The following is a 27,876-nucleotide window of genomic DNA, read 5'->3' as shown; positions in this document are numbered from 1 at the left end:
ACTTCGCACAGCCATTGAAGAGGAGTGGACCAACATTCCACAGGCCACAATTGACAATCTGATAAACCAAAAAAAACAAATGCATTATCTTTGACCGGAAACACGCTCCCACCTCTGTCCCAAAAATCCTCTGTGCCGACGGCTCTGAACTCGAATTTGTTTCTTGTTACAAATACCTTGGCCTCTGGCTGGATTCATCCCTCTCATTCACCACCCACATCAAGCACCTACAATCAAAAGTCAAAGCTCGTCTGAGCTTCCTTTACCGCAATAAGGCCTCCTTCACTCATGCAGCCAAACACACACTCGTCAAAATGACCATCCTGCCCATTTTTGATTACGGTGACACCATCTACAGAATTGCATCTCACTCCACTCTCAGCAAACTGGACCCACTCCACCATTCTGCCATCCGCTTTGCTACAGGGGCTCCATTCACTACTCACCACTGCGACCTCTACAACCTGGTAGACTGGACTTCCCTTCACACCAGACGGCTCCATCACTGGTTTCTGCTCATCTACAAATCCATTCTCGGCATAACACCTCTCTACCTCTCTTCTCTTCTACACCTCTCCCACCCTGCCCGTAATCTAAGGTCCAGTGCTTTCATCAACCTCTCCATCCCCACTGTCCGCACTGTCTTTGGACGCAGTGCCTTCCGGTTCGCTGCAGCCTTTGACTGGTACACCCTTCAAAACACCCTTAAACTTTCTGTCTTCACCTCTCTCTGTTTTCAAACTAAATCTGCATAAAATCTTAGTTGACTCCTTCACCTGCTAGTAGCCCTTCTTGTCAGTAGCCCTTCTTGTCATACACTATTGATTAACTGTTTATTTTATTGTATTGTATTATATTGAATTTTTTAAAGTGTATTTTATATATTTTTGTAAAAGTGTAATATATATATATAACCTTGTTTTCACTTTTAGCACTCCCCTCCCCCTTCCCCTTCAGGCTGCACTTGAAAATAAGAATTTTGTTCTTAATTTGCTTGCCTGGGTAAATAAAGGTTAAATAAAAATAAATAAATAAAATAAAGTCAAACATAATATATAGCTCAAAAAAAATACTTGTTTCTTAAAACCCATTGATGACTATTGCAATCTAGGATGCATGTCCTTAATGCCTGAGGGTTTTCTGAAAAAATAGTATGAATTGTCAAGTCTACCAAAACCTTAATATCTAAGCCTGTGTAGCACATAGTAACATGAAATAAAATACATTTAAAAGTTAAGGTTCACAGGTTTTATTTAAACATGCTCCCTTAGCGCTTACAAACCAACACATTTTTCTAAAAATCGTCAAAATTAGATGGGAGAGAAAAAAAAGAATAAATAATATAAAATATTAAAAAATAATGTGCTAAATGAGGTTATAATCCTGCTTCCTTTTAGCATGGATAGTAGTGACTGAGTGTGTAGTGGAGGGATAAAGATAGACAGATATAGGAAGGAGAAGATAGCTTTATTTTATTATTTAGTTCAGTTATCACTGGCACCATAAATCCGACTTCCCAGTACAACTGGAATGCAGACTGACTCCTGCTGTCGGGAGCCGATCAGCTGGTCCAAACGGCTGTATACCACGGAGATGAAAACGAACCTGAAACTTAACTATCGCCTGGCTGGGCTGAATTTGAGTTGGAGCAGCAAAATATAGCCTAAATTCATAAATATTGTTAATAAATAGATGCAATGTGTTGTGTGATTTTCGTCAGTAGTCTATAGTAGACCTTGATTCTGCGCATCAAACGCCACTAACTGTTCTGTAATACAGTATCACCGACACAGCTGGCGTATTTTATTTATTTATTTTTATTTTTTATTGTCGTGATTTTCGGCAAACCACACAACTTTTGGGTGGTCACGTGGTCTTAAAAAATCAACAAAACCCACCTCATGTGTATTTGAACCAATGATGGTGCATTCTATGCTGCGCAGGCCATGAAAATTAGATAAAGTAACAATGCTGCGTTACGCAGCATCAGGCAGGAGAGACAATGTGGCATCGCGCGGCAGCCGTCATCAATGGGTTAAGAACTGCAGGAACTTGAGCATGTAAAAAATTTTAAGTTACAAAAACTAAAACAAGTCTTCAAACAAGTACATAACCGACTGACTTTGCTTTCCTTTTGGAAGTGGTGGTCTGAATATGGTAATATGACAAGAATATATTCATACATTTACTCAGTGCGTTTCCATGGCACAACTAGATTGGATTATCACATATATCGAACAAGACACTCGAACGAACCGTGTCACTTGTCTGAGTATACATGGCCTTTCAGAAATCGGATAAATGTCCTGTCTCCACTATGCTAGGTGGCGCTGTAGCCCTTTCAACCATGCTTTCAACAAGTGGTTTTAGAGCCACGTCCGGTTCCCTTCCGTCAATAACCCATGGTGTAGTCTATCACGCGCAGGCACACAAGCACAGAACGAGAAGTCCGATATGCGATATCCGATCCCTGTATACATGCAGAGAGAAAGCCGACAATGAACGAATTATCTAGGTGTTCTTATCCGACTTCTCTTGTCCGTTATTGTGCAGATTTGTGTCCGAAGTAGATCGGATAAAGGTGTTTACATGCAGTTTAAAAGTCCTGTTGAGGTCTTATTCGTTTAGTTATCCGATTATGAGTCTGCATGTAAACGCACTGACAGTGGCTTGCAAAAGTATTCATACCCTTTGCACCTTTCCACATTTTGTCATGTTACAACCACACACGTGAATATTTTATTGGGATTGTATGTGATAGACAGTAGCGGCCTTAGCTATGTTTCAACCCATTCAATTGAATGGGGCCCCGCCCTCTGGGGGGCCCCCAAGCCCCCCCCCCCCCCCCCCCCTAAAAAAATAATAATTTTTTTTTGATAAATAATTCTTGAGCAGGCTACCGGGCCCTAGGCCTCATAGTAATTTTTCATGTTGCATTGTCAAAGAGCTCAGTCACTCAGGTCAATAACAGGGTCCAAAAAGGAATACGCCTAAATATAAGGAAATAAATCATCATGGGCCCCTCAACTAGTAGGGGGAGAAATACAAAAGCATAAGAAAACAGCATTAGTAGCTCTGTCTAAGGGGCTTCATGATGAGCCTTTAGGGCCCCCACACACATACAGGAATACGATTTCTATGTGTAAATTCTATGCTGTTCATAAAAAGTAGCTATCCACCCTGTATCTGTTGAAATGAGTCTCTCCATCATAGAACATGAGTCTGCAGACCAATCTACTGTACTGTTTTTACAGTAGCAGAGTAAAGAGTGCTGCCTGATTAAGAAAAATCTGAAAAATAATGTTCCTGCTGCATCTCAGGATTTGATATAGCCTCTAAATTTTCCCCTCAAAGTGCACCAGATTGATGCATTTTAATTCAAAAGGCACAAATTTTCTTCCGGGGGGGATGCCCCCGGACCCCCCAACAAGGACCAGGGTCCCTCCCACAGTATCCCTAAATCCTGTGAGAAAAACTGACTTCATTAATATGTTTTTACCATTAATTGTATATGTGCTGAAAAGTCAGTGTACCTGACTGGATAGGTAGGAGTGGGGGGGGGGGGGGGGGGCCTTTAAGAGTCTGCACCCAGTGGCCCATCATCTTAGCCTGGAAATCCTGACCCTGATATCTTGAACGATAGAGGGTCTGGCGACGATCAATAGTAATTTCCAACTCTAGGGGCGGCTCCTACTCGTGCATTTCAAATGCCACTGCACGCAGTTGGATAGCACTACAACCAATCAGAGCGATGCACAAGTGACGTAAGCCCCGTTCGTTTAGCGAACAGCTGTTAAACTGTTCAATTAAACGTTTGCCGTTGTCGGTCGGCAAAACAGAACATTCCACTTACTTGCTAGTGAAAGCTATGAGTCCCGTCTTCCAATTCGTTAAGGGTCGAGGCCAAAGCAGTCTCAAACTCACACAACATATCCGCAGCCATCTTTGATGTTTACTATCACAGCTTCGACGTCGCATGCACGTCACTGTCGTCATCCGGTTACGTCCTCCCCAGAGCACCATATAAAGGGCTCTGGCGCGCCCATATTAGATAGAACCAATTGAAACGTTATACCAGATTTCTGGTAGTCTTGATAAGCTTCAACGGAGCGTCTCCAGACCAACACGCGCAGCAAATTTAATTTGCCTGCGCCTAGTGGCAGGTCTGGGAATGCCAGGCTACCATCATCTCATAAAACTCTACAATCTGTTTTCTTTTTGCGGGAAGCATGCACAAGCATGCATGCACAAGAAATATGTATTAAAAAAAATAAAAAAATTACGATTTATTTTTTTCAAGAAAATACAAAAAAAGTGGGGGGCCCCACACTAGGTCTTGAATGGGGCCCCCAGATCGTTAAGGCCGCCTCTGGAGATAGACCAACACAAAGTGGCGCATATTTGTGATGTGGAATGAAAATTATACACGTTTGCAGTTTACAAAATTTCAAATTAAAAACTGAAAAGTTTGGCTTGCAAAAGTATTCAGTCAATACTTTGTAGAACCACCTTTCGCTGCAATTATAGCTGCAAGTCTTTTGTGCTATGGCTATGATTTGCGAATCTAGAGACTGACATTTTTGAACAGCAATTTGCCAGAGATTCTCAGTTGGATTTAGGTCTGGACTTTGACTCGGCCATTCCAACACATGCATTTGCTTTGATCTAAACCAGTGTTTCTCAAAGTGTTGTTCGAATGGAGTACATTGGGGGAGGGGGGAGAAAAGGAGAGTTTTTTTTATTTGTATTTTTGGCAGTCTCTAAACACACCGTGGACCCATATTTATGTTAAAAACATTGAAAAAGTGCAATTTGCATAATATGGGACCTTTAAAAGTGGTTAAAAACAGTAGGACTGACTTAATTTGATATTTTTTTGCTCAGAATCTGCGTATCATGAACATTTTGAAATTAAATCATGTTTTGGAGGCAAAAAAAGGTCAACATTTTCAGATCTGTCAGGTGTTCTAATCATTTTGGCCACACTATACCCTGCATATTTGTGTGTATACATACAGTGTCAACACTAAATACTGCAATTGTAAACTTAAGACTCTTTATTTTGAAATAATTATGTTTGTCTTTATAACCACTACCCCTTAATCTTGCTTCAAGAGCAATAAATGGAACCTTTCTCATTTATGTATGATTAATTTTCTGTGGCTCACATGTAAAAGTTATTTCTATAGAAAAATTACACACAATGTGATGAGTTTCTCCTCTGGTTTGTGTTGCAGTTCAGACTGAGTGTGCCTTACAAAGAGGAGAATGTGATCTCATATCTGCAGCCAGGTGTGGAGTACTGTGTGACCGTCTCTGTGACCGTACTATTCAACTCCAACCCTGTCTCCAGTAAACCTTACTGTGCCTTCACCAGCCCCCCTCCGCCCATAAGCTCACGTATGTCACTGTTGTTTACTGTAATACTCAGCATCTCTTCTGTAGTGATTTAAACTGTTCATTAAAATATTTATTTTAAGTTCTATGTAAGCCATGCTTCTGATGAAGCCATGAGGACAAACGGGGATGACTGAAAAACAAGTGATAACTGAATGTCAAAAGATAAGATTCATTAGCTGATATACCTACCTATCTACCTCTGAGTCAACCAGCTGTTGAACTTGGCATGTTGTCGCCGAGGGGGGTCATCCCTATGTTCCCACAGCCCGATAGTCCTGAAATTGGGTTCAAGTATCACAGCTGGGTGGTTAGGGTAAGGGGACAGGGAGAGGTTGGAATAGGAGTGACACACATGTAGCAGTTGTGTACTCTCTCTCTGTCTCATTCGTTGTGTAATTTATAAGAGAATTTATCATAATTTAGCACCAACCCGCCTTTTATTCTGGCGATAACAAAGTAAATACAGTAAGCTCTCACAGCCAGCTCGACAGCACTGGAAATTCACATGGGATGGTGCATCACACTGGTAACAATATGTGGGGTGCACCCCTCAAGTCTGCAGGGGTTCAGTAGAGGGCGCTACTGCTACACACCAATCCCAGTGGGACCCCAATAACATACAGGTAAGATTGAAAACAATATTGTAAAATATATTAAATAGCACCGCCATGGCTGACAATGCTCATAGTGGGGAATAATGGCAAGTGGAATCTTTAATTAGCCATGGAATGCATGGTGAGAAGGAAGATGCTAGACATGCCGAATGTTGAAATAACCATGATATGATTATGACTCATTAATGAAATAAACTGAATGCTGGAGATATGACGCAAGATGTTGAATGTTTGAATTGACTGCCAGCGAAACCACACGATTTGCTTGGTGAAAAATTGCCCCTCTGGGATATGACGTATCTCACTTTTTACTTGCTGTAGAAGATCACAGGGGTTAGTAAGACAAGTTCGTACAACAGAGGGGTATACTACGAAGCAAACTCAACAGAGCCTGGCTCTCTTTTCTCGATCTGGTTCAACATAACACAAACCCTTGCTCAGAGTAGACCGGTATCACAAAGACGGTTATCAACTTCCTATGTTGAACGAGGGTTTCAGCTTCAGGCTCTGTGCGCATCCCCATGAAAGGGGGCGTTGGATTCGCATTTGACACTGCTTCCGTACAGAATGGACTGATCTTGTGCCGCTAACTTTACACAAACAGACTGATTGCGAGCAGCTACTAAAAAAAAAGAAGTGCGTCGTTGACTTCACTCAAGAAGAATAGTTTCTCATTCTGAATGATCACAGAACAGCAGAAAACTGAGAGCTTAAAAAACTTACTGCCAATACGGAGTGGAATGCTGTCAGAAAATTACTGAATTGATTCATTTATTTTACAGATCGTTCTCTCAGCGATTAAAAAGCAGCGATTAAAAAGCAATTAAACATTGAACTCAGCGGATTTAAACACTATACCATTTAGCTTAATTGATTTGAACTATGATTGTTAGGTAGGGATGTCAAAATTATCGCGTTAACGCAGGGTGATTGATTTCTGGAATTAACGCGTGTGCAGAATGATCCGCCCCGTGCATCCCACCCGCTCTGTACTACAGTCACTCTAACGTTGAGGCTGACCCAGGATCAGTAGCGTGGCCAAACATAGCAGCATGCTAGTCTGTGTTATAAACTGCTAACGGCCACATCTGTATCGCGGCTGGCAGTTGCTCTTGGAAGCAACAGGAGAAACATTCTGCTCCGTTCACCGGAGGAAACAAACATCTGCAGTTTTCAGAGGTGTGATTAATACGTGACATCAACATAATGTCGGCTTTCTGTTACAAATGAACAGTCCCATGAAACGTGGTCGCGCGTGCAAACACACACACACACACACACACACACACACACACGTATGCACGCACAAACTGCAATCGGGTTGTATTCAGGGATGCAAAACCATGGATTCACCAAATAAATGCCATTATATAGCCTATCCTATATTTGCTCAAAGACATATAGGAATAGAGACAGCCACATTGAAGTATGGTGTGGTAGCATATGTTTTAGTTGATTATAATTTATTTCCAGTATTTACACCATCATTTGGATTTTCAATGGATAAAAAAAATACATTTAAATGTATATATTCACCTTCTGTCCTTTTATCTTTCCATTCATACAACAATATACAGAGAAAATGGTAATTTTTCAGGCCTATTTCTAATGAATTAATCGTGATTAATCCACAGAATCCTGTGATAAATCTGATAAAAAAAAAAAATTGTAATCTTTTGACAGCCCTATTGTTAGCAGTGGCGTGGCATGGGGATTTTTTTTTGAGGAAGCCAAGTGAGACAACACCTTTAAACTACATGTTTATTGGAAGGTGGGGGAAAGAAAAGAGTAGGCTACGTCGCAGCTTGTATTTAATGTAACTACAAGAGCTATTATAGCGCCTGGTCACTTTACCAGGATTTACACACGCCTGTAATCTGTCCGACACCGCTCGTTCGCTCTCTCTCTCTCTCTCTCTCTCTCTCTCTCTCTCTCACTCACTCTCTCACTCACACACCTCCTTATAATCTTATTAAATTATACATTTTATTATAAATTCACCCCCCCAACCCGACCGGAATGCACAACTAGCCGCTTAATGCCCAATGAAGATTCGAATTCATTCACAACATGATTAGGGGACGTTTTAGGCTATTTTAAGTTTCACGTTCACGTGAGACACGACTCACACAATCAGTTGTAGGTGCTTGACATACACACATACTTTCTATACATCCTTTTTGTTTAAGAACTAGGCCAAATGTTCATTATACAACACTACTTAAGACAACCCAGAACAACTTCAGTGGATATACAGTAGGCCTACCAATGCAACTTAATCCAGTCAATCAAGGCACAATTAGCAATAAAATAACACAAAACACAACACACATAGCTACACAGACAGTTAAGGGAACAGTTAACCCGCGCCGGGAGAAGGTGTGTATTTTACTCACTATTTGTAGAGGAAGGCCATTAACTGAAGTTTGCCGCTACCAGCTAGCCACTCGGTGCGGACATAATTCATGAGTTCTCCTCACGAAAAGTGCGATCAACTTTCTTTCTCTCCACACGCATTGGCCTGCTGTCAGATTTGATTTATAATGGCTTCTCAATTGGCAGTTTGGTAAAATAATTTGTTACTAAATACTCAAAATCTCCACCCTCCATAACTGTTCTTGCTAATATGATAACAATGCAAACATGCTAATCTCCCGCTATTGTTATTGTTGTTAAATTTCAGTGACGTTGATAATGATGCTTTGATTTAATTGGTGTGAAGCCAAGGGCCGAGTGGCTTCCCTTGGCACGCTCATGACACCCTCCTGACCAATCACAGGAGGGCAGTGTCAAGACAACAGCCTCACCTGATAGGTCAATCCTTCTTTCTTTTTTTCACTAAGGGATGCCAGCCCGGGTTGGCTTCCTCGCGGACATACAGTGTGCAGTGTTGTGTTTCGCCGCGTCTTCAGTATGTAACTTTAAAGGGGCGCTGTTTCGCGCATTGTGAAATGCTCAATGAGAGGAGAAAAATGGGGAAGAAATGACAGGAGCACAGCACCAAATAATTACCGAAACTGTTAATATAAATGTTTTTATTGGATGACAACTACAGCCTAAAAAACAGGGAAGCCTGGCTTCCCTTGGCCTCCGGGAGAAAACGCCACTGATAGTTAGGCTACTTTGCTATATTTATAGCACTAGGCCTATAGTCCCACACTTAAAGCCACTACGAGTAACTTTGTCCGTTGGCGGCCCCTTTGGACAAAAGCGGTAGTATTTTTATGACGCCAGCTGTCGTAAAGCTCTTTTCTAGCGCGTGACGGTCGTGCCAGTCTCAATTGATTAGTACGCAATATAAGTGCATGTCCATGTGTTGAAAGCCGTGAGGGCACGGACTCTTTTCGGCTCCGTGAGAGTGGTTAGTGACTATGCATCAACTAATGCCGGTCAGTGCCACACACACCTGATTGCAATGAGTTGATGCAGTGTCACCTAACTATTCTCACGGAGCTGAAAGATTACGTGTCCTCACAGAAAGCGAGAGACGGCAGTTAGTATGGATCATGATGAGGTAATGTGTTTTATGTTGTTGTAAATAATGACTATTTCAGATGAATAATGGTCATCTGATGATGGTGAAGCAAAGTAAACTTTGTGTTAGTACCGCTCATTCATTTAGGAGTAAACACTGCAGTCTAGTTCACTCCCGTGTAATTGTATACACGTTGCTTGGCAACGCCCTCGCCTCCTCCTGCCCGTCTATCACTCTCCCTTTTAGCTTTTCTTCATTGCATTTTCTTTTTTTTCTTCACTATGACGACAAATAACTGTCTCAAACAAGTCTCCCGCTCCCCTTCCCTCACCTGGTGGGATAGGCTTCTCAAATCGCGTTGCAGCGCTACACTGAAATCTGCGACCAATACGGATATGTGACCATGCGCAAACCGAAAATCGGACTGGGTGTGCGACCAGACCAAACGCAGTAATAAAAACTATATAAAAACGTCTTTCTTTGCACTGATGGTCTTGTTTGCTGTTAAAGGTAATTTATGACTATCAGAGGAAACATGGGGCTGTTTAAAAGATATTTAAATGTTACTCGTAGCTGCTTTAAGACTGTCTTTTAAGTCTGACACTGTCCCAAAATGAATTGCTTTAGTGGAAAATCACATAAGTTTTGGGCCACATCAAAATGAAGACAATTTTAATTTAGGCTAATAGCCTTTTATTTGGATCATACAAATAATACCAATAAATCAAATAGCATAAATACAAAACCTGTAATCTGTATTTTCCAGACAAATATGAATCTACTGTGAGAAGCTTAAACTGCGAGTCTGCAGCGATGTCCTTTTTGTAACACGTCCTAAACAGTTTATTCATAATGTCATCGCCCTTATCCTCCCTCGATGTTCCAGTGATATTTAGATGTGATGTAGGCTACTGTACCCATAAAGAGAAACTGAAGGATTGTAGGCTATAGCGCTTTCATATGGTAAACGTCATACGCTACTGATGAAAAGAAAGAAGCCCACAGTGAAATAATGTTGCAACCTGTGATTTTATAGAACGCTTCATTAACAGCCAGTGTGTGTAGATCGCCAGGTAAAATCATTTGAGGTGAGAACATAGAGTGGCGCTGCATACAGTAGGAGTAGGTGTAAGCTATTTAAAAATGTTGCATCAATAACTGAATGCATGTGGCAAAAAGCTGCATGTTACAGTTCACTCTGCTGTAAGCCTAATGTCACAGCTTTGTTTAATTCATTAACTTACTGGTCAATAAGTTTACTGATTTAACTAGTTTTCTCAGTGAGAATGTATCGCTCAGACAATATTGTCATGTCTGCGGGATTTCCAAAGGTGTAATTTCCTTAAAGGGCAGCGCTCTAAGGCGAATTTAAGCTCGGAGCAGGTTAGCCGTGCAGCCTCTGTTACCACGGTGATCTATCCAGGTAAAAAGAGAGCCACCTTTCGTGATACTGAAAACTCTGGCTTTAGACTCAACAGACCTTGCGCAGGGTTTATAACAAAACACTTGTTACCCTAAGAAAGTGTGACGGGTAAGCTATAGTTTAGATTGTTGTTAGCAAGCTAATTATTTGTCAGATGGTTGTTGACCTTGATGCTAGCAAGAAATTCAAGTTGGGGTTGGTCGTCACATGTTATCCAAAGGCTGCAGCCAGAAAAGGAACCCAATAACGTAAGAAATTGTCAAGCTGTATCCTCACTGACACTCCAGAGAAGGAAAGAATAGAGCAGGAAAAGGCAGCTAGCATCCAAAAGAAAAAAGGGCAACAAAATCAAAACAACCCAGTACATCCCAAACTAGACCAGCTGCAAAGGCTACTGCACCCCAGTGCACTCCACCCCAGCTGGAGAAGAAGAAACAGTAAATTATGTAGGCCCATTTGTCAACTTGACAATGCAATTAAAACTTTCAAATTTAGTTCTGCTTTCTTGCCTTCTTTTTAAGATTATTCCCATTAAGATAACATTGTGACAACCCCATAGTGTGTGTCAACCGACCCCTTGATGGGGTTGGTTTTTACAATGTGTAATGGCGCTTTTCCACCGCATGGTATCAGCTCAACTCGACTCGACTCGACTCAACTCGCATTTTTGGCGTTTCCACCGCAATTTCATGGTACCTGGTACCTGGTAGCGGCTGCTTTTTTGGTATCGCCTCGCTCTAGGTTCCAAGCGAGTTGAGCCGATGCTAAAAGGTGACGTCGGCAGACGGCCGGCCACTGATTGGCCAGAGACTATTGTCTGGCCAATCAGTGGCCGGCCGTCTGCCGACGCTTCTGATAGGCCAGAGACTACCGGCTTCATTCTGTTGTTTATTCTCCCCAACTCTCCGGGACTTTTGAGTGTATTTACGCCGCGTGCAGCCTACTCTGGCTCTCTTTCATTTGATTTGCATCACAGATCCGATTTTTTTTTCCATATATTCGCTAAGCTCACCCAGTGTTGGTTGTTGGGGAAGTTACTTTTAACATACGAGAGGAGACATGTAGGGCAGCTAGCAGCTACGCTAAATAGAATATAGTAGCCAGCTGGGACAGACATGATAGCGAGCGATTACATTACAAGCCTCGGACTGAACTGATTACCTCAAGAAAATATTCAGGCTGAGACACGGCTTGCATTTGAAAACACGTATCCTGAAACAAACACTAAACAGTCAACTTTATCATGCCCGTGTTTACGTGCATAGGGATGTACGTGACGCATCCCTACAGCTGACTGTGTGGCAGAGTCACACATCGGGACAACAACCATCCCTTTTAATGGCCCGTAGCAATATTCTTCTACTTCTTTTAGCAAACAGATACAAGGGGGGTATTTCTTAAACATTTTTCATCCGTGTTTTTGGTGGTTGGTTCAGTTAATAGTGCAACAACTGTTCGTAATTTCTGCTTTGCTACTTTGCTCCGGAGTAGGCTTTCAGCCCCTTACGACAACCCCGCCCACGTTCAGGAGGTACTATTTGCGCTGGAAAACGACCCGTGCTGCTACCAAACCAAGTTGAACTGAGTCGAGTTGAGTCGAGTCGAGCTACATGTGCGGTGGAAAAGCGCCATAAGGTTGTCTGATTATTTCCTTTCTTTATTACAATAAGTTAGAAAAAGTGAGGGGTACACATTTCAAGCCAACACCTAAGCTTCAATTTGATAATAATGACTATTGAAAGATGTTTAGGTGATGAGCAATTCTCACTAGAGTAAAAAGTGTGCCTACTAGCCCGGTCTCCCCTATCCATTAGACCAAAGTCTATGACTTAATTGACTGAGGTTATACCCGATAGAAATAACCCCCCAAAAACTACTGGACTATGCTGTCAGCGTTTTTAGAATTAGAATAAATACATAGATGATAAATCACAGAGATAAATAGCTGACATGGAAAAATTGTATTTAATTTTTTTATATATACACGTATACTGTATATGATTGAATGATGATTTGACTGCAATGCGAGGAGTTAGGTCAGCCATAATAACCATGATTTTACCGAATCATCAATGATACTCAGTGTGTTTACATGCAGTTAAGTCAAGCTATGTTTATAGTTTGACAAGGACATTTAATTTCCCTATATACAAACACGGGAGGAGAAGCGGTTTTAGACCGCCGTTTGTCCGACTCTGCTACGATATGCCTCCTTTCCGTTTGTTAGTGTTCAACCCTTTCTGGTTGACCTACTTGCTAGCACGTGGCTAATGTTTAGCAGCTGCTTACGTTTAGAGACACACTACTGTTATCGCGCATCTCGAGCTGTGATATGATGACTTTGCTGCTCTGAACATCGCGTATGTGCTGTATGCGCACAGCTTCTATTCTTCCTTTGTTGATGTTAGTATGAATGCTTCAAATTCCAGGGTCAAAGCCCTGGCGGGACACTGGAGCATGCTCGGATCGCCTAGGCCTCTCACGTCTGACTGACCGTATACATGCGGGAGAAGCTCGGTTCCCAACCAGATTATCTGGGTGTGTTTATTCGGTTTTGAGAATAGATTATGTTGGACTACTTGTTAACTTGCATACAAAAAGGTCCAGTTTCAGTCGGATTGACACCATGAACCGATTTTCTCTAACGTCATGTGTCTACCTCATCATTGCATAATGCACTACGTCTGTTGTGCATTATGCAATGATGAGGTACTACTACTAGGATTGTCAGAATTGTCCGTGTACTTTTTGTTAGTTTGTATTAAAGCGGCTACGAGTAACATTTAAATATCTTTTAAACAGCCTCATGTTTCCTCTCATAATCATAAATTACCTTTAACAGCAAACGAGACCATCAGTGCAAAGAAAGACGTTTTTATATAGTTTTTATTGCTGCATTTGATCTGGTCGTACACCCAGTCCGATTTTCGGTTCACGCGTGCATGCTCTATAGTCACATATCCGTATTGGTCACAGATTTCAGTGTGGCGCAGGAACGTGAATTGAGAAGCCTATCCCTCCAGGTGAGGGAAGGGGAGCGGGACCCTTGTTTGAGACAGTTGTTTGTCGTCATAATGACTGATAACGGGGCTGAACCATAAAAGAAAAAAAAGAAAATGCAATGAAGAAAAGCTAAAAGGGAGAGTGATAGTCGGGCGGGAGGGCGTTGCCAAGCAACGTATACACAATTTCACGCAGCGAAACTAGACTGCAGTGTTTACTCCTAAATGAATGAGCGGTAGCCTACTAAAACAAAGTTTACTTTGCCTCACCAGCATCATCAGATGACCATTATTCATCGGAAATAGTCATTATTTACAACATAAACACATTACCTCATCGTGATCCATACTAACTGCCATCTCTCGGTCATTCGCTTTGTGTGAGGACACGGGGACTCGTTCAGCTCCGTGAGAGGTGACAATGCATCAACTCATTGCAATCAGGTGTGTTTAGCACTTACTGGCATTAGTTGATGCAGTGTCACCCATAGACTCACGGAGCCGAAAAGAGTCCGGTGCCCTCACACTTTCAACACACGGACACGCACCATATTGCTTCCTGATTATTTGAATCTTGCACTCCCTGCACGAGCTACAAAACAGCTTCACGACAGCTGGCGTCGTAATAATACTACCGCTTTTGTTCAAAGGTGTCGCCAACGTGCCGACTTACTTGTAGTAGCTTTAAGGGTTGAATTCCAAGTGACAGAAAGGAGAATACCACTCCTATTTTCGTTTTACCTTTTTCCTGCTGGATTGCAGAAAGGAAAATACCAGCCGAATTCTAATTTTCTTGCTTATTGGTACAAAACCAAAAAAGACTATTACAGAAACAAGAAACGGAGAGGTTTTATGTCCAATCCCCTACATTCGATTCTGACAGTAAAACAAATAAACAAGACGCATTGGCTTTTCCATCTGTGGGCGGACTTCTCCTGATTGGTTGCAGCGCTCCGTCAGTTGTGCCACTGAGCTTCCTACTTCTGTATTTCCAGCGTAAAAGTAACCTTTATAATAGGACTGAAAACTGATACATTTATCTTCAGATTGTGATCAATGCTTACAATAAGAAAGTAGGGAACTCAGAAAGCAGCACATAATAAGCCTAAATAGGCTATAATCAACCTCTAAATAAAATGCATGGTTGGACATATAATAAAAGGTCGGAACATTATTTATTTATTCAGGGTGTGTTCCTGATTTTTTTTTTTTTTTTTTTTAAAGTCACGTTTTGATTTGATAGCGTCCATAGCAACAGGGGTGAACACCTCGCCAAAGCGACATCATACGCCGTGACTATAACCTGCTGGATGGTTAGACCTAATCTGAGTTTGTTTTCACTTTACGCTGCAGCTCCGACTGAAGAAAGAGTCACTGTCACAACGCCTCCCTGTACAGTTTAAAGCAAAATCACTCCATGGAAATCTCCAATGGGATATTTTTCCTGATGATTTTACGTTTGATCGATCATTTATCTGATCAGTAGTTCTCAGCCCTCTTGTCGTTAATGTATTTCACTCCCCATTTAAAAGAAGCGAAAGTCTGTTTACTGCACAGTTTTATAGCTTGCCTACATATTATAAAGCAAATATAAAACACTGTCAGCAATGCTGCTGTGTTACGCAAGCTTAATACTTTTGCTGCTGGTGATATGCATAACTTTTTAAAATAGACTAGCTTGCTTCTCATACGGAAGCGTTTTGATTCTCTTGACAAAAAATGTTTTCACCGTTTTTTCTGAATTGCCGAGGTGATTAGATCAGTTATGAGATAATATCCCCGTTAATTCTTCTCCATACCATAAGCTCATTCGTTAATATTTCTTACTCTAGTGGGAGGAACAGAGAAGCTTTTTTTTTTTTTTGAGAAGCGGATAAGTGGGAGGATCAAGCATTTGTTTCTCCTGTTTCCATGGTGAAACATGTTATCAGCGATCCATTGACGATGGTTTTTACACACACGCTCCACCCAGAGTGAGCATGCTCAGAGTTGATTGACCCAACGCTGATCCACTGTTCTGAAACCGATAACCCAGAGTTGCTCCTCAACCCTGCGCTCTGAGTTGGTCAACTGAGTTGGTCAGCTCGACTCGCTTCCAATAATTTCCAAGCACTCGCGACTTCAAAAAATTATTGCCTTTATTTTAACTCAAAAAAGAACGAAACTGTCTTCTAAATAAAGTGAAATATAGGGGAGAGTGGCCTAAGTTGTGCCACTTTTTACTCAAAGTGACTTTAAAGTGAGGCCTTGACAGTAAAGTCTCCAACTCAAATATTTACATATATTTTAGGGTGTTGTGCATCCCTGGCAATAAAAACTTTGGATCTGGAATAAACTGTTGAAGAAATATAGCTTTCGGAAAAAAAAGTTGTCTTGTGGCACAATACCATGGGGTGAATTGTGCCATTGATATATATCTCATAAACTGTAATGCAAGATAAGTCCATTAGACAATCACTTATTTAAAGCCACTACGAGTAACATGGCACGTTGGCATCCCCTTTGGACAAAAGCGGTAGTATTTTTACGATGCCCGCTGTCGCACAGCTGTTTTCTAGCTCGTGCCAGGCGCGTGAGTGTGAACTGAGAAGGGAGCAATATAGTGCATGCGTGTGTTGAAAGTGTGAGGACTCTTTTCGGCTCCGTGAGAGTGGTTTTGACACTGCATGAACTAATGCCTGTCACTGCCACACGCACCTGATTGCAATGAGTTGATGCAGCAGTGTCACCTCACTACTCTCTCTCACGGAGCTGAAAGATTACGTGTCCGACTCCTCACAGAAAGCGAATGAACGATAGATGGCAGTTAGTATGGATCACGATGAGGTAATGTGTTTATGTTGTTGTAAATAATTACTATTTCAGATAATGGTTATCTGATGATGGTGAAGCAAAGCAAACTTTGTGTTAGTACCAACCGCTCATTCATTTAGGAGTAAACACTGCAGTCTAGTTTCGCTCTCGTGAAATTGTATACACGTTGCTTGGCAACGCCCTCGTCCCCCGTAGCCTATATCACTCTCCCTTTAAGCTTTTCTTCATTGCATTTTCTTTTTTTTCTTTGATGGTTCAGCCCCGTTATCAGTCATTATGACGACAAATAACTGTATCAAACAAGGCTCCCGCTCCCCTTCCCTCACCTGGAGGGATAGGCTTCTCAATTCACGTTGCTGCGCCACACTGAAATCTGAGACCAATTCGGATATGTGACCATAGAGCTTGCACGAGCGAACCGAAAATCGGACTGGGTGTGCGACCAGACCAAAAGCAGCAATAAAAACTATTTAAAAACGTCTTTCTTTGCACTGATGGTCTCGTTTGCTGTTAAAGTTAATTTATGATTATCAGAGGAAACATGAGGCTGTTTAAAAGATATTTAAATGTTACTCGTAGCCGCTTTAAGGTGTATTTAAAGTAAATATTTGACAAAGTTTGAAGGACAATTTTCGTAAACAAGGCCTAGCAGATCTAATGGTTTTACCTGCAAAGCTCACAATGACAAAGTCACCATCATCATCTTTCTGGCCATCTGAACTCTCATCAGTGGTGTCGTTAAGTGGAATGGAGATGTCACTCTCTTCTGAGCTACTGTAGACAATCACTTTCTTTGTGAGACAGCAGGGGTGTCCAAACTTTTTTCACATACAGAAAAATCTACAAAGGGCCGGGCCACTTTGCAAAAATAACACATTTATCAGGACATGATCTGATGTTTAGTTTCATAGTGTCTTTGTAAATTGTAATCCTTCTTCACGGCAACACTTTACTTGCACATTAAACAGACACATTCCCCCTCTTGTTAAATGCCATTGATACACCCAGTGTTTTCTGCTTTTGCGTCCAATGTCCAGCTGGGTGAAAATAGTAGCCAGCCGAGATCCTGCCCCTCAAAGGGGGGTCCGGGGGTATGCCCCCCCGGGGGATTTTTTAAAGTTTTTAAAGTGAAATGCATGAATCTGGTGCACTTTGAGAGGGAAATTAAGAGGCTAAAGCTGAAGAATTTTGTATGAAAAAAAATGGAGACACTGTCAGATGAATTAGATGCTATTGGAGAAGGACACATGGATTTTCTATGATAATTTAAAATTAAATATTATGCAGGGTGCTCTGGTATGGGCTTGGTGCTCTTTTTCTTTTATGGGACATATTTCTCTGTAATATAATGAGTGCATTTAAATTATTTAAAAATTAAAAGGGCCATATTACATTATATTTTTAAAATGTGCCACGGGCCAATCAATCAGTTTTGACACCCCTGCACTAGTGGGTTAACTAAAGGGCCATATTACATTAAGTTTTTAAAATCGGCCGCGGGCCAATAAAAAGCAATGGCACAACTCGCAGAAATTTACTTTGCACTAGCTGCCCCGCCCTTGTAGAACCAACTGCCACCTGGCATATGCGATTCCCCCTCCATTTCTGCCTTTAAATCAAGGCTCAAAACCCATCTGTACACCCTGGTTTTTCCTCCCCATTAACTATCTTACCTCTGCACTTTTATCTTTGTTTATATGTGGATGTCTGGGCTTTATGTCTTTTATTTTGGTTATTAGGGGGCCAAGCCCGAGAAGGGCCTGGGACCGCGTTTTGCAGAGCAACGCGGTTCCATAGCCCTGGTCTATAACTCCCAAACCGAGCATCCCACGTTCAAAAACTTTACATCCCGGATTCCGTGAAGAATCCGCGGACGGCGACGCCCGATCCCGAGTCGCGCGGGAGGCTTGGCCCCCGTTCACAACTGCTCGCAGTTCTAGTTGTTATTTTACCTTAATTTTTGATCTACTGAATGTGTATGTACAGGACTTTGGACAGTGCAAACTGTTATAAATGTGCTTTTATAAATACATTTTACTTACAGTCATATGAAAAAGTTTGGGAACTCTGCTTTCACACAAAAAAGATAAAAGTGGTATGTCTTTCATTTACCAGGAACAGCTAAGTACTGGGATGTTTTCCAAACAAAGGTTTTTTGAACAGCAGTATTTAGTTTTATGAAATTAAATAAAATGTGGAAAAACTGGCTGTGCAAACATATGGGAACCCTTGTGGTTTTGCTGATTTTAATGCATGTAACAGCATGTAAAACTGAGGACTTTAAACACAAAATTGGTTGGATTATGTTGTTAAGCCTAGAACCTCATATAAAGGTCTGTTTAATCATGAGAAAAGGTATTTTAGGTGCCTAAATGCAAGTTGCACTTCTCTTTGACTCTCTGCAGAAGTAAGACAGAATGGGATCATCAAAACAGCTCCCAAAAGATCTTAAAAACAAAGATTATTCATTGTCATGGTTAGGGATGGGCATTTTAAGAAATTTCATTGATCGATCATCGGGAAAATTAACGATCAATTATCGAGTAATCGTTATCTTTTTACATATTAAAAAATGCCAACATCCAAAATACAGCGTTTTTACCAGACTGTATACAAGAGGTTTTTACTCAATTACATCTTTATTCCAAGATCTTCTAGGCAAACAACAATCTATTAAGACAAAGCAACTTTTAAAAATAAAATTATAATAAAATGCGGCGCTGGTTAAAGCCCGAGGCTATGAGCCAATAAGGAGCCAATGCTACGATACCTTTAAAGTTTAAACACATATGCGCCTCCTAAGATGCTGCCAAAGACTGCATAAGGACACGGCACGTTTCTCTGAGTGGTAAAGGACCTAACGTTACTTCTAATCATCATCTAAAATGTGCAAATTAGTTCCCTGATGAAGACGAAGTAGGAAAGCATAGACGCTAAAGTTAGCCGCTAATGCTAGCGGCGCTAACGTAACACGTTAAACAGGGTCGGATGTAGGCTTCAATGTACAAGTGGTACATAATTCAGTTTGTTTAAGTGTTGTACTTATAGAAGGTTTCACAATGCTTAATGAACTTAGTTATTTTCGGTTCTAAAGCTGTCCCATGGACCTGTCTGATGCCAAACTTCGCCTTAACTTCTTCCTGTTTACGTTTTGACATCTACGGTAGCTTGCAGGCTGCTGCCTGAGCCTGTTCTGTTGTCTCCTACTACTAGTTAAGTATCTCCCCCTGCTGGTAGGATGTTTAATTGCTGCCCATACAGTCTTTGGTGCTGCCACATAGTGAAATTCATTGCTGTGCTGCCGGACTCACACTGCGCAACACAACGGCTATCTGATCGATAATAATTTCACGTGATCGAAAATATTCTTAACGAACAATGATCGATTAATCGATTAATTATGCCCATCCCTAGTCATGGTTTAGGGCAGGGGTCGGCAACCCGTGGCTCTTTCATCCTTCTGTTCTGGCTCCCTGTGACTTTGGAAAATAAATAATGAGTATTTTATTAAAATTCAATTTTATTTTAGTTTGTTCATTTTAAAATATAATTATGAATTTGAAGATTATGGTACACTTGTAACATTAAAATAAAACGTTTTTCATATTTTTATCGCGGCCCCGAGAGCAGTCGCTGGAGACAGGGGAACCACGGCGCACTCGTGCGTTGCGGTGCTATGAGAATCATAGACAGCCGCTCCTCTTGGACTCGGTCCAAGACTTGGGGAATCAGAGGGACGGGTGGGAACGCGTACAGGAGTGTGTTTGGCCACGGTCTGTGAGCGAACCTATCCACCCCGAGCAGGGGATTGTCCTTCGCGCTGAGAGAGAACCACAGCGCGCACTGTGTTCTCCCGTGTGGAGAATAGGTCGACTTCCGCCTTCCCAAACTCGCTCCATATCTGATTGATCAGATCGTGGTGCAGAGTCCAGTCTCCTGGACGGGGTCCCCCCCTCGACATTATGTCTGCCCCTCTGTTTAGGACACCGGGGATGTACACTGCTCTGATGGAGAGCAAGTGTGTGTGCGTCCAGCATAACAGCCGTCTCGCTATGCTCAGCAGCTGCGCTGAGCGCACGCCCCCTTGGCGATTGATGTATGCTGCTGTCGCCTTGTTGTCCGTGCGAATCATTACATGTTGATTCGTTAACATTGGGGCAAAGTGTTGGATTACTTTCCACACAGTGAGAAGCTCCAATGCGTTTATATGCATGGTCACAGGGGCCGGCCAAACGCCGCCCACTACGTGTGACTCGCATGTTCCTCCCCAGCCCGACAGAGATGCATCCGTGAATACTGAGATGTGTGACGTTGCTCTGCCCAGCGGCACCCCTCTCGTGAGGGTTCGGGGATCGCCCCAGTGGGTCAAATCGGGGCCCACTGATGGGGTAATGGACACTTTGTGCCACCGTTGGCGCACTGGGTCGATGCGCAGGCGAGAAAACCATAGGTTAAATGCAACATGGTATAGTTTTTTGTACATAGCATACAGGTTATATATATATATACGTATATATGATGTCAAAATGGGTTGTGGCTCCGAGTGCTTTCTTTTTATTGGGAGGCGGTCCCAAATAGCTCTTTGAGTAGAAAAGGTTGCCGACCCCTGGTTTAGGGGAAGGCTACAAGAAGCTTTCCCAAAGGTTTCAATTGTCAATTTCTACTGTAAGGAATGTTGCCAGGGAATGGAAGGACACAGGCACAGTTGCAGTTAAACCCAGGTCTAGCAGACCAAGAAAAGTACAAGAGCGGCATATGCGGCGGATTGTGAGAATGGTTGCACACAACCCACAGATCACCTCCAAAGACCTGCAAGAACATCTGGCTGCAGATGGTGTATCTGTACATGGTTCAACAATTCAGTGCAATTTGCACCAAAACATCTGTATGGCCGGGTGATGAGAAGGAAGCCCTTTCTGCGGCCACGCCACAGATACAGTATTCAGATTCATAATGGAAGAAAATGCTTTGGACTGATGAGACAAAAAATAAGTTATTTGGTCATTATAAAAAGTGTTTTACGTGGCGAAAGGAGAAAACTGCATTCCAAGTAAAACACCTGCTACCTACTTTAAAATTTGGTGGAGGTTCAATCATGCTGTGGCCACTTCAGGGACTGGGGCCCTGGTTAAAGTGGATAGTCGGATGAATTCAACCCAGTTTCAACAGATTATTCAGGATAATGTTCAAGCATCAGTCACAAAGTTGAAGTTGCGCAGGGGTTGGATATTCCAACAAGACAATGACCCTTAACACAGTTCAAATTCCTGCAGAGGGAAAAGTACAATGTTCTGATATGGCCGTCGCAGTCCAATGACTTGAATGTCATCGACAATCTATGGGATGATTTGAAGCAGGCTTTCCATGCTCGGCAGCCATCACATTTAACTGAACTGGATCGCTTTAGTATGTAAGAATGTTAAAAATACCTACATCCACGATCCAGACACTCATCACAGACTACCAGAGGCGTCTAGAGGCTGTTATTTTTGCAAAAGGAGGCTCAACTAAGTACTGATGACATTTTTCTTTTGGGGTGCCCAAATTTATGCACCTGTCAAATTTTGTTATGATGCTTATTGCATATTTTCTATTATTCCAATAAACAAAATGACACCGCTGAATTGCTTCCGTTTACTTAAGGTATGTCATATATGTAAAGGAATTTGCTTCTTTGAAATCCCAGCTAATGATTGACAAAAATCCCCAAAATTAGAAGGGGGTCCCAAACTTTTTCATATGACTGTATGTACTTATAACTTACCCCAGGCCCTCTGGCACAAATCACCCCAACCCCAGAATTTTGGATAATAAGCATGATGCAGCAGTTTAGGGCTGACATTGTGCTAACTATATAGACGCCAAGTGTAGCATACTAAAGTACTAAAACGTGTCAAATGTTTTCAAACATGTCTATAATTTTTCAGACATAATAATCAAAAAACCTTGATCATGGAAATTTTACTTTGAAAGGCAAAAAACTGTTTTTTGAGCTTAAATGTGCTTATATCTTATTCCATGTTTCTCCCTTCTTTACAGGATGAGTTAAATGGATGGCTCTTCTTAAATATGTGGTCACATTTCCAATTTCTTCTATGGTTTTCTAGAAACAAGGGGTGGCACAACTTCCCCACCGGCATAACTTAGGCCACTCTCCCCTACTGGGAAACGAATAAACCATTGTAAGCAACGAGTGAACTTAATAAGCGATCGAAAAACTTTTTTAAACCACCGCCACTTTCCCTTGACATTTAGTTTTTTATTTTATTTATTTTTAAGATATTTTTTTGGCATTTTTATGCTTTATTGATAGTGTAGAGACAGAGTTGAAATGGGGCAGAGAGGGGAGTGACATGCAGAGTACGACCGCGGGCTGGAATCGAACCCGGGTCCGCTGCTGGCCAAGGCCCATGGGGGGGACGCCCTACCAACTGAGCTAAGGGCGCCCCGACATTTAGTTTTCATCATGACAAACACACACCTGGCCTAAACCTGGTCTGTGGTGCGGAAAGCCCGCCCACAGACCCGTAGAGGTAGCAAAAAACAAAGCAGTCTAGGCATAAACAGTACTATGTAATATGCTAAATAAACTATTCAAAATGTAGCTTTCATTTCAAAATGTCTATTTTCCTAAACAATAAACAATTCAGACATCTTTGTAAACAGAAAATCAATAGCCTCATTAAAACGGCTGCGACAACCATAGCGTTACTAGAGCCAGGTTGCAAATCATCCTGGTATACCGCTGTAATGGCCATCGTAGCGGACTACTGTCTCTTAACCAGACGAGAGGAAAGATTTGTCTTTCTTTCCACAATGTGGACGAGTTGGGGAGAAATGTTGAGTGAGAACGTGTTCTTAAATAAAGAAAAAATAAAATATGTGGCCTATTATTTTATTCAAAAATGTAGACTATACATTTTACAGATTGTGCTCAATAGGGCATAGGCTATGGGTCAGTGTATGCTATGATCCTATTATAAGAGGCGACTGTGGCTCAGGTGGTTAAGCTGGTTGGCCAATGATCCTAGGGTTGGCGGTTCGATCCCAGCCCGGCCACTTGTGTCATGGTCGTTGTGTCCCTGGGCAAGACACTTCACCCACCTTGCCTCGTGTGAATGTGTATGACTGCTGTATGTTTGAGGTGGTGGTCGGAGGGGCTGATGGCGCTGAATGGCAGCCTCGCTTCTGTCAGTCTGCCCCAGGGCAGCTGTGGCTACTATGGTAGTTTACCACCACCGGTATGACTGTGTGTGAACGAATTGTCTGGAACCCTGTAAAGCGCTTTGAGTATCATGAAAGGCGCTATATAAATCCAAGCAATTATTATTATTATTATTATTATTATAAAGGCTACTTTTACGCTGTAAATACAGAAGTAGGAAGCTCTCAGTGGCACAGCCAATGAGGCTCGTTTATTTGTTTTACTGTCAGACTCGAACAAAGGGAAATCGCACGCAAAACCGCTGCGTTCTCCCGTTTCCTTGTTTCTGTAATAGTCTTTTTTGGTTTTGAACCAATAAGCAAGAAAAGGAGAATTCGGCTGATATTTTTGTTTCTGCATTCCAGCAGGAAAATGGTAAAACGAAAATAGGAGTGGTATTCTCCTTTCTGTCACTTGGGATTCAACCCTTAATACAAACTAACAAAAAGAACACAGACCCAGAATACGTCCATATTGTCCTCCCTTTATAGTCCGCTGCGATTGTAACGTGGGCTGACGGAGGAAAGTAGCACTACATTTAATAGACACTGGCTGCTAAGATAAGTGCTCCATACGGCATGAAAATACCCGGCCGTTATTGATGTAGGGCAGTGGTTCTCAATTATTTTCTGTCGTGCCATTTCCAGGGGACAGACATTTTTTCGCGCCCCCCCCTAAATTGAAATACTATTGAGAACCTGCTAATATTTATTTATTTATTTATTTATATGTACAAAACCACTGTATGAGTTTTGCAGCAAAAAAATTCAAAGTTCAGTTTATTAGCTCAATTTGTACATTTAAACAAGACTGCTCAGTCTGTGTGAATCTCAGGACAGAGAAACAAGAGCAAATGATTCACTGAGGTTTGAAATTCATTCAAAACATTTTTAAACTGTAAACATAGTTAAGGTGGTGTTTTCTTTATTATTATAGGCCTTCTGTGATGCGACCAATAATTCATTAATGTTATTATACTTGCTTGATTTCTTTTTAAATAGCCTACAGAGACACATGTGGATATTTATTTACTGCAAATCGCGGCCTTTCGCGCGGATATGACCATACACAAGCACACATCGCGCTTGCTAGCACTTAAAAAAACAAAAACTTTTTTTTTTTTTTTGTCAGTTGGAAATCAAGGCAGCCCACGCCCCCTCCTGCTGCAGCATCGTGAAAGGGCCTCTTTTTGCCATGCACCTGGCCTGGTTTTGGGGGGCTCAGAAAGCTCAGTCTAGCTCAGAGTCAAGCTGAATGTAAGCTTCCACACACGTGTTCAGAAATGTTTTACTTAATTTACTTATTTAAAACGGTCACATTGTGCCAAAAAGTGATCGTGTGCCATACAATTATTCAAGTCCACCATGTTAAAGCTATTGCCCAGTTACACTGTAATTAGGGAGGGGGATCATTAATTTCTATTCATATTGATACCAGGGCCGGCGGTAGCCAGGGGCCAGGGTGAGCCGTGCCCACCCAAATGTGGGCTGTGCCCACCCAATCAAAAGTTTAGATTTTTTTTTTTTTTTTTTTGGAAGTCCAGACCCACTATCGGACTGACCTGTTCATTCACTGTCCAAGAAAATGTCAAATGAAATTCAGACAATTAAATAATACTAAAGAATATACCATTGCTTCTAATTGTATTATTGGGTGGGCAGGACAGCCTGCCTCCAAGTTACCCACCCGCTTATAGTGGTCACTGGTTAGCAGAGCCGGCCCGAGGCATAAGCAAAATAAGCGGTTGCTTAGGGTCCCGACTGCCAGGGCCCCAAATTTATATTTCTATGGAAAATCCACGTGTCTTTCTTCAATAGCTTCTAATTAATCCGACCCAGTGTCTCCAAATTATTTGTTCACATAAAATTCCTCAGATTTAGCCTCTTAATTTTCCTCTCAAAGTGCACCAGATTCATGCATTTAACTTTAAAAAGGTAAAAAAAAAAAACTCCCGGGGGGCCATACCCCCGGACCCCCCTAGCAGGGTCGTGACCTCGGCGGTCTACTATTTTCCCCCAGCTGAACATCAGAGGCGAGTGGAAAGACTATATATCTATGTAGTGTGTATAGTATATAGCTCTGGACTACCACCATCCAGGTTGCCCAGTCCCAAAGCTTTCACAGTTAATACTGCGACAAAAAAAAAGATACATTATGTTGTATATAATGTATATTATATGTTATTCATTAACATTTGGGAAAAAAAACATGCAAGAATCAGATCTCCCACACAGCAACACTCAAAGTTTATTTGCATATTGTGTTCTACACAATTCACAGTAGATGTGGCAAAAATCAGACGCAGAGATCTTACAAGGGCAAAAGAATTTGGTCTCTTTGCCCAGTGTGCCCACCTAAAATTTCTACCGGCCCACCCTAATCTAACTGTCTAGAACCGGGCCTGATTGATACCATTATAAAGACTCCACAATCCAAATCTTTATCGATACTTTTCTATTATTTTGTTTAAAGAGAACTGGTATTATTGCTTTAATTGCTTATAAGACTAGAAGAGCTAAGGATATGACTTTAAACTGGTCATAATTCCATATTTAGGCCTACTATTTATTTTATATTGCTGGGAAAACAAGTTTTTCACCCAAGCTTCTCGCGAAAAACTTATTATTTTCTTGATGTTACATTTGAAAACATCATGATTTTATTGACCTTTGCCGAATAATCATTTTACTGAGCCGACCTGAACACATCACATTTGAACCGTTTGCCATTTTTTTAAGCTAACTAGTTCTTATCCTGCAGATTTAAATAGCCTATGGATTTAAAAATGTATCCATTCTTTTAACTGCGGGACTTGCTACACAGTCTCTCGTTTGTTGATCACCGCTGCATTGAATGAATGATGAGACGGTGTCGAGCCCGTCTGCAGCGGCAGCAGCTCAGCGGACTAAAATTATTTGTTTTTGTTGCGGGGAGACGGAGTTGAAGCGGGTTGAAGGAGTTTCTTCAAGACAGTCGAATGTAGAACACTTTTGCAGTCCATGATGCGGACCAGTGATGGATTAATACGCCGAAGTAGGCCTAAATAGATGAAGATGATCCGACTCTACTCGATATTTAAAATTACATCATGTGACCTACTGGACTCCATAGCGGTATCGATAAGCTCAAACGTTATTGATTTCTTGGTTTTGAATATAGCGGAACCAGGTCCGTAGACCTAGAGCCTTATAGAGCCGGCTTTCGGAACGTAGACAGCGAAACTGCGCGCACACAGGCTTGTGTGTGTGTGTGTGTGTGTGTGTGTGTGTGTGTGTGTGCGTGCGTGCGTGCGCGCGCGCGCGTGCGTGCGTGTGTGTGTGTGAGAGAGATAGAGTTCGAGAGAGAGCGTGATGCTGCTGGGTGCCGCGCGCAGCTGCTCAATTGCAAATATAGCCGATCTATTTTGTGTGAGTTAGCGGGGAAAAAAAATAGTTTTGCAGACTGTATAACATGAATAATTAGCCTAGACTACTGACAACCCTTCTAAAAGCCACTTTCCCGTTCGGGCAACCAAAAAGCAATCTCAACTTGCCCGAACATTATTTTCAGTTGCCCCGGGCAAGCGGGAAACCGTTAGTGTCAACCACTGCCCCAACATCACCATCCAGTAGGGAGCCAACTGTAGTTTCAGTGGCCAGACCACTGACACAAGAGCCACCATCTTCAGACTCAGTTGTAAAGGCAGGAAATTCCCAGGCATTATTAGATTCCTGTGCAGGGCCGCCGCTCCCTATACGCAGAGTACGCAGACTGCGTAGGGCACCAAGTTCCTGGGGGGGGCACCCCAAAAAAAAAAAAAATTATATGTATATTTTTTTTTTATTATTATTTTTTTATTAAAAGGAAAAAGAGATGGTCCGGGGGCCCCCCAAAATAGTTAATTTTTTTTAAAGTTCATGATAATCATTACATTACAAAAAATATATAAATTAGTTATGAACAGG

The 27,876-nt window shown here is 41.8% G+C and overlaps 1 protein-coding gene across 1 annotated transcript in view; it reads left to right on the top strand.

Moving 5' to 3' along the window:
• LOC307258400 (interferon alpha/beta receptor 2-like) overlaps positions 1-27,876 on the top strand; it is a gene marked incomplete at both ends in the record, with an annotated part of 55,410 nt that overhangs the window by 7,297 nt on the left and 20,237 nt on the right. Inside the window, one exon of the mRNA XM_080037922.1 lies at positions 5,238-5,400. Coding sequence (XP_079894048.1) covers positions 5,238-5,400 — 163 coding nt within the window. The remainder of the gene's footprint in view (positions 1-5,237; positions 5,401-27,876) is intronic.

The sequence above is a fragment of the Ammodytes marinus genome (genome assembly GCF_949987685.1).
Source record: "Ammodytes marinus genome assembly, chromosome: 12".
Taxonomy (NCBI): Eukaryota; Metazoa; Chordata; class Actinopteri; order Uranoscopiformes; family Ammodytidae; genus Ammodytes; species Ammodytes marinus.
This window is presented reverse-complemented; position numbering and strand designations above follow the sequence as displayed.